At 50.0% G+C, this 6,809-nt stretch overlaps 1 protein-coding gene across 2 annotated transcripts in view; it reads left to right on the top strand.

Moving 5' to 3' along the window:
• The window catches only part of PLAUR (plasminogen activator, urokinase receptor), a 50,429-nt gene that overhangs the window by 27,431 nt on the left and 16,189 nt on the right, over positions 1-6,809 (top strand). For both annotated transcript variants that reach the window (XM_015408494.1, XM_015408495.1), the window contains 2 exons: positions 3,626-3,739; positions 5,808-5,843. In XM_015408494.1, the coding sequence (XP_015263980.1) occupies positions 3,626-3,739; positions 5,808-5,843 (150 nt within the window). The remainder of the gene's footprint in view (positions 1-3,625; positions 3,740-5,807; positions 5,844-6,809) is intronic.

Genomic DNA, 6,809 nt, shown 5'->3' with positions numbered 1-6,809 from the left:
GGGGGGGGGAAACGTTCTTAGTTCATTTTCTCTGTATTTTGACAACTCACAGTTACGCCAGTCTTTTCTTTTCCATTTTTTTTCCCGCTTCATCACTCGGTGACGCCCGGTGGTTCCGCTAAACCCCGTAGAACGGGGTCGCTCACGCAGCAAGGTCCATAGGGGCAGGGCATGGCGAGAGTCTCAATCTCCGATCTCTCGACCGAAAGAGAGACTCCCCCCTGGAACGCCCTAAAGCGCCCCGGATCCGAGCTCCTCTCATCTGAGGGGCTCGTTCGGGGCTCCGCTTGCGCGGATTCCCTCCTCCACCGCGGGCGGGCAAGGCGCCCTCGGGAGCGACCCGAGGATGCGTCTGCCTTTCGCGGGAGCCAGACCGGAAGCCTTTCGCGGGAGCCAGACCGGAAGCCTGGGTTGGGACATCTTGACTTCTTTCTTCGCTGTGCGTGATTTGGAACTGCACGGGCATGTCCAATTTGGCCCTTCGCAGCCCTTTGTTAAGGTCCGAGGGGTGTCTTTTGAATACCAAATCCTGTCGATATCAGTGGGGGAGAGGGAGGTCATGGACACGCAGAAGAGATCCAGGTGGGTAGAATAGATTCAGTGTTGGTCAGAAGGAGCAGAACAAGGTTTGAGTCAAGTGGTCTCAAAGATGCCACTTGATTCAAGATAAGCAGAATGAGTTCCTTAGCCTAGTAACCACTTCATTTTCTCCACTGAAGTCCTCTGGGAAACCCAATCACTAGGGTTGCCAACCTCCAGGTGGTGGCTGGAGATCTCCCTGCTATTACAACTGGTCTCCAGGTGACACGGATCAGTTTACCTGGAAGAAATGGTCACTTTGGAAGGTGGACGCTGTAATGATTTCTTGTTTTTATGTGTGTGTGTCTCTTTAAAGGTTTGGTTGCACAGCTGTGGTAGATAGACTAGAGTGGTTGAGAGAGACAAGTGTGGTATGATTGGTGGTTGACAGAGAGGGGGAGGAGTTTTGGAAGTGAATCTGGTTGGATGAGTCTGTGAGTCAGTCAGGAGTTTCAGTTACAAGTTGACAGTTGAGGTACACGGGCTGTTCTGTGTTGAAGCAGTTAGAAGCTGACAGCTGAGGTTGTTCAGTGAGAAAGAGAGCTGAAAGCTGAGTGTATAGGAAAAAGTAAAGTAAAGTTTAAGTGAAGAAAAGTTAAAGGAAAGTCTGAGTGTCATAACAAACTTGAGTGAAACAGTGAACATATATGGCATTGAGATAAACAAGTGTTACAAAGTTACATGAAAAGATCCCTGTCAGTGAGGGATAAGATTGAGAGTGATACCAAAACAATTGTACATCATTTACACATTACTAGTTACAGTGTACCACCCTCTTATTTAGTAGTTATTTCAATAAATCCTATTTTATCCAAGTTTATACCAGCTCTGAATGAAATACTTCCCAGGACCACATAGTTCCTCGTAAGCCTTGAACTCGGTCTACCAAACTAGTAAGAGCAACATTATAAGCATAAAGGTTTGGAAATCCTTAAAATTTCCTGGTGGCAGCAGAATATACCCAGTTAAACAAAATAAAGAGAACTTTTAAAGTGAAACTAGTCCTCCAGAATAAGGAGGTTGTCACAGACGCGATGTCCCTCCCCTCTTTCCTCCCCTTCTCCAAACCCCTCCCTCCTCAGCCTTCACCCACCAAAATCTCCAGATAGTTCCCAACCCAGAGCTAGCAGCCCTACACACTACCCACAGTTTTTCTGATATGCATAGGGCAGCTACATCTCCCAGGACAGACTTCCCATCTGGGACCTTCCATTCCTCAGTGTCACTCAACAGGGCGGGGGTGGGAATGGGGGTGTGATTCAGCATTGTACCAACCCTTTAAGTCACTGCTTAGAAGAGAACTAGAAGTGATGTCATTGTGCTGGCACAACATTGTAGGACCCACCCCAAACTCTATGGCTAAACCATAGAGTATGGGGTGAATCCTAGAGCATTGTGGCGAAGTGATGATGTCACTTCTGGTTTGTTCTGGAAGTGATGTTGTGGCATCGGCATGATGCTGATCAGGTAGGCCCCCCCCCTCCCCTGGTCACAATCCCCTGCTGGGGCTAGCACAAGACTGACAACCCTAGATATGCATGGTTTCCATTTTGTGTCTCTAGGGCAATGTACATCTTTTCCAGCATTGGTGGGTGTGTGGTTGCCAGCTCCAGGTTGGGAAATTTGGGGGTAGAGCCTGGGAAGGGGCTGTGTTTGGGGAGGGGAGGGTCCTCAGCAGCATGTAATGCCATGGAGTTCACCCTCCAAAGCAGTGTTCCCTCTAAGCTGAGTCAGTGTGAGCTAGCCCACAGTTTTTTAGCTTCCGGCTCACACATTTTCGTCTTAGCCATAGAAGGAGGTCTCCAGAGCAAACTAATTTATGCAGCAGCCAAATTGCTCGCTCACAACTCTAATGCTAGTAGTGCATGAAGTAGAATTTTTGCTCACAAAACTCCACAGCTTAGAGGGAGCAGTGCTCCAAAGTAGTATTTCCTCCGGGGAAATTGATCTCTGTGGCTTGGGGATTGATTGTGATTCTGGGAGATCTCCTGGCCCCACTTGGAGGCTGGTAACCCTTTGTATGTGCAGTCAGCATCTTAGATTTGTTAAGGGTGTGTCCTTGCATGTCCTGAAGCGGGAAAATACCGCTCATTGTTGAGACAAAATGGCGGCTGCACAGCTTGGGAGGATAGGCTTGCCAAGCCCCCCCGGGGGGGCGGGGAAACCCCTGCTCGATGGTCCCGTTATCCGCCGGCCCGGATTGAGGCCGCCGGGGGAACCCCACCCCCCAAATGCCGGGCACGTTGTGGGGGGATGCTCTATGATTCGAGGGAAAACTCTATGGTAGGGTTGCCAAGTGGCATTTACCTTGCCAGCGGGGGACTCCCGTGTGGATCCCGGTGTGTGTGCGTGTGCGCGAAGCACACACGCGCCGCATGCACATCACAGGGAAGTGACGTCATGACACCAGGCACCATAGAGTTTTTCCTTGTATGGCCGTGGCCCCGCCTCCAGCGTGCCTGGCGTCATGACATCACTTCCCTGCGACGTGCACGCTGGGGCAGGGTTCCCCCGGGCGCGCGATGCCCCGGCGTCGGGGAACGGGCCTCTGGGGCGGGGGGATTTCCGCCCCCCGGGGGGACTAGGCAGCCCTACTCTATGGTTTTCCCTTGAATCATAGTGGTCCCACCCCCAACGTGACTGATGCGATGACGTCACTTCCGGGCATGAAAACCTCCAGGACGGGGCCCGAGACTCCCCCGCTCTAAGGTAAATTGCACTTGGCAACCCTATGTGAGGATTGCTGGTAACATTCTCTCCCTTAGCAGTTTGGACTCCAAAACTGTACTGACTGAAAGGGGCCATTATCAGTGGCTACACCTCACAAGGCGCTGTCCTAGGTGCTTGGGGGGGGGTCAACAGTGGGAGGGCTTCTAATGTCCTGGCCCTACTGGTGGACCTCCTGATGGCTCCTGGAATTTTGGGCCTCTGTGTGACAGAGTGTTGGACTGGATGGGCCTTTGGCCTGGTCCAACATTGGCGTCTTATGAGGGGATTGTTCGCACAGAATGAACGTTCGAGGTTCACCTGTTACTTTGTTCTGCAGCCGGTGGCCTGCGGTGCTACCAGTGCATGGGGATGTTCCACGAATGCGTCCAGACGGAGCAGCAGTGTACGACCAAGGACCGCTCCTGCTTTTCGTCCACCATCAAACTTTTCGGTAAGGGTCCTACCAAAAGTCAGGAACACAAACGTTAACCTCTGGTTTGGTAGTGTGTTCCCTATGCTAAGTAGGAATGCGGCACTGGGATGCTGAGAGGGCTTGAGGGAGGTGGAAACTGACGTCAAATGTTCCCTCTAAGCTGAGTTAGTGTGAGCTAGCTCAGTTTTTTAGCCTCTGGCTCACACATTTTTGTCTTTGCTCAGGAAAGATGGCTCCAGAGCACACTCATTGATGCAGTAGCCAAATCTCTTGCTCACAACTTTCATGCCAGTAGCTCACAAAGGAGAATTTTTGCTCACAAGACTCCACAGCTTAGAGGGAGCATTGGTCACAGCTGACTTATGGCCACCCCTGTAGGGTTTTCAGGGCAAGAGATGTTCAGAGGTGGCTGGCCGTTGCCTGCCTCCACGTCACCATTCCCTGGTATTCCTTGGAGGTCTCCCATCCAAATACTAACCAGGCCCAACCCTACTTAGCTTCTGAGATCTGATGAGGTTGGGCTAGCCTGGGCTATCCAGGTCACTGGCTCATAGCTATGGTGGGGCGATTGGGGGCTCTTCCTTAAAGAGCCGGCCCCCTTCCTGAAAGGGCTCCTACTTCTTAAAGGTCCTTCCGCTTCTTCTCAAAAGCACTTAAAGGGATCCTTTAATTCTGCCAGATTTAAAGGGCCCTTCAGCTGATCGGCAGGGAGCATGTGGGCTGCTGATCAGCCGGAGGAGTGGGAGAGGGGCGCACGCCAACCCACCCCCACTTCATTATGAAAAATAATTGCAAAATACTGGCTATGGGGCTGCTAGGTCAGGGCACCAAGATGGCTTAGGGAGAGGCTATCGTATTTTTTTGTGTGATCTATGGAGGATGCTCTTGGGATGGAGGCGGAGAAACGCCCTCTTTTTTGAGACCCGTCCTCCGACCTGTTAAGATCTGCTTTTGTCCGGCAAAACTACCTGAAGTGGGTTTTGTTGCATTCAAGACGGTTTTTCTGTTTTAACATTTAAGTGACGGGTTTGTCTTTCAAGAATGTCACTGGGACAACGCTTGCGGATTCTCCCAAAACTTTACGGTAAAACTTTTCGGTAAAACCATAGCGTTTTAGTTGAATCCTAGAGTGCTACCTGACACGAAGATGTCACTTCTGGTTTTTGGGCCTCCCCCATTTCCTCCCTACCAGCCTGTGACGCGCTGGTAGGTACTGGGATAAATTGCCAGAACAGTGGCTCACCTGTGTTGAAACGCCAGTGTACGTGTTTGCACCTAAAGCGGTGATACTCCGTCAGTGGGCTGTGGAAAGCCACATTTCCCTCATCCCAAAGAGCCACACTGACTTCCATCCTTGGCAGGAGGGCTGCACCTCAAGGTGGCTCGCAGCTTGCCCATTCTACCAGCAGTGGTTGTTTCTGTTGTAAAATAGTCAAAAGTGTTTAATACTCAGACTATCAATGGATCTTGCTCTGTTGGAAAGAAGAGATTTTTTTGCTTTTAAAAACCTTTATTTCTAAGGGTAAAAGGTATACGGGATTACTACAAATAAACATAACACTAACAGCTACATTTTCCCAAGCTGCCTATAGTCAACACTAGCACACAGATAATGGAGAATCTCTCCTTCTTCTTGACCCCTAGAAAGGAAGTCACCTGGAACAAACGACCAATCTGTATCACAGTAGAAAACTACTTTTCCCCGGGCTAATTCCCCCATTGGCTTAATGCCAGGTATCCCTTCCAGGTCAGTCTAAACAATAGTGATACTAGGCAAACAAGTTAACCCTATAATGACTGGATTGTCAGACCTTGTAAACACATACATTTCCAACAGTTTCAAGGTGGGAACCCCCTGCCAACCACAAGTACCACCGGATAAGGACCTTGTCCACTTTTCTGAAACATGGGGCATTGAGGAAGAGTGCTCAGAAGAGCCACAGGTGGCTCCGGAGCCACTGAGCAACCCAAAGGTTACTCTTTGGTATGGGTTACCTTCTACGCCCACCAGCCATTTACTTGTAAACACTTCTTGAAAACAGTTCTAGTACCCATCTCTGATTCTTGGCCCCCGATTCTCTTCCAGATTCAAACAACGACGGTGGGGTCTTCATGCTACCTGGTGAGTCAGATGTGCGTGTATGTGTGTTGTTTTATGGCTTAGACCGGAAAGTACAGCTTCTGATTTGGAAGACTGCAGTCGTATAGGAGGCCACGGTGGCTCAGAGGTTAAGGCGCTGAGTTGCAGACCGAGAGATCGGTAGCTCCACAGTTCGAGACCCAAGTGCCGCATGACGGAGTGAGCTCCCGTCTCTGGCCCCAGCTCCTGCCAACCTGGCAGTTTGAAAGCAAGAAATTGCAAGTAGATAAATAGGTACCGCTTTGGTGGGAAGGGAACAGCGTTCCGTGTGCCTTGGCGTCTAGTCATGCCGGCCATGTGACCATGGAAAAGTCTTCGGACAGCGCTGGCTCTTTGGCTTGGAAACGGAGATGAGCACCGCCCCCTAGAGTCGGATTCGACCAGCTTTCGAACAAGGGAAACCTTACCTTTAATCTCATATATGAATGGGACTCTGTGTTTACTTAGTTAAGTCTCCCCATGCTCAGAGACCATGCTCTTTAATGTTACTTGAAGGTTAAAAACCTAATGAAATGTTGCTGGGGTACAATGTATTTTGGTTCCTGTCTTCTTGCTTTGGAGAAGATTGCCTCTGAGCATGTGCAGAATGTTTTGTCCCTCACAAAAATTGGGCTTCTGCTTCAGGAGAGAGAGACAAGTAAACATGGCTTTTCTCTCTTTATACATTACTAGTCGCAAAGCCCATTGTAGAACAAATAGAATGAGATCTAGAGAGGGAGGGAGGGAGGGAGGGAAAGAAGTGAAAGAGATGGGGAGGAAGGGAGAAAAAGGGAGGGAGAGAAGGAAAGAATGCAAAGAGATAAGGAGGAAGGAAGAGAAATGCGAAGAGATAGGGAGGGAGGAATGAAGAGAAAGAGGGAGGGAGGGATAGAAGGCAAAGGAAGGAAGGAAGGGAGGAAAAGAGGGAGGGAGAGAAGGCAAAGAGATGGTTGTAGAGAAAGAGGGAAA

Source organism: Gekko japonicus, unplaced genomic scaffold, assembly GCF_001447785.1.
Source record: "Gekko japonicus isolate JY-2015 unplaced genomic scaffold, Gekko_japonicus_V1.1 scaffold1014, whole genome shotgun sequence".
NCBI classification, from domain to species: domain Eukaryota; kingdom Metazoa; phylum Chordata; class Lepidosauria; order Squamata; family Gekkonidae; genus Gekko; species Gekko japonicus.
Note: the sequence above shows the minus strand (reverse complement) of the source record. Positions and strands in the feature narration are given on the sequence as shown.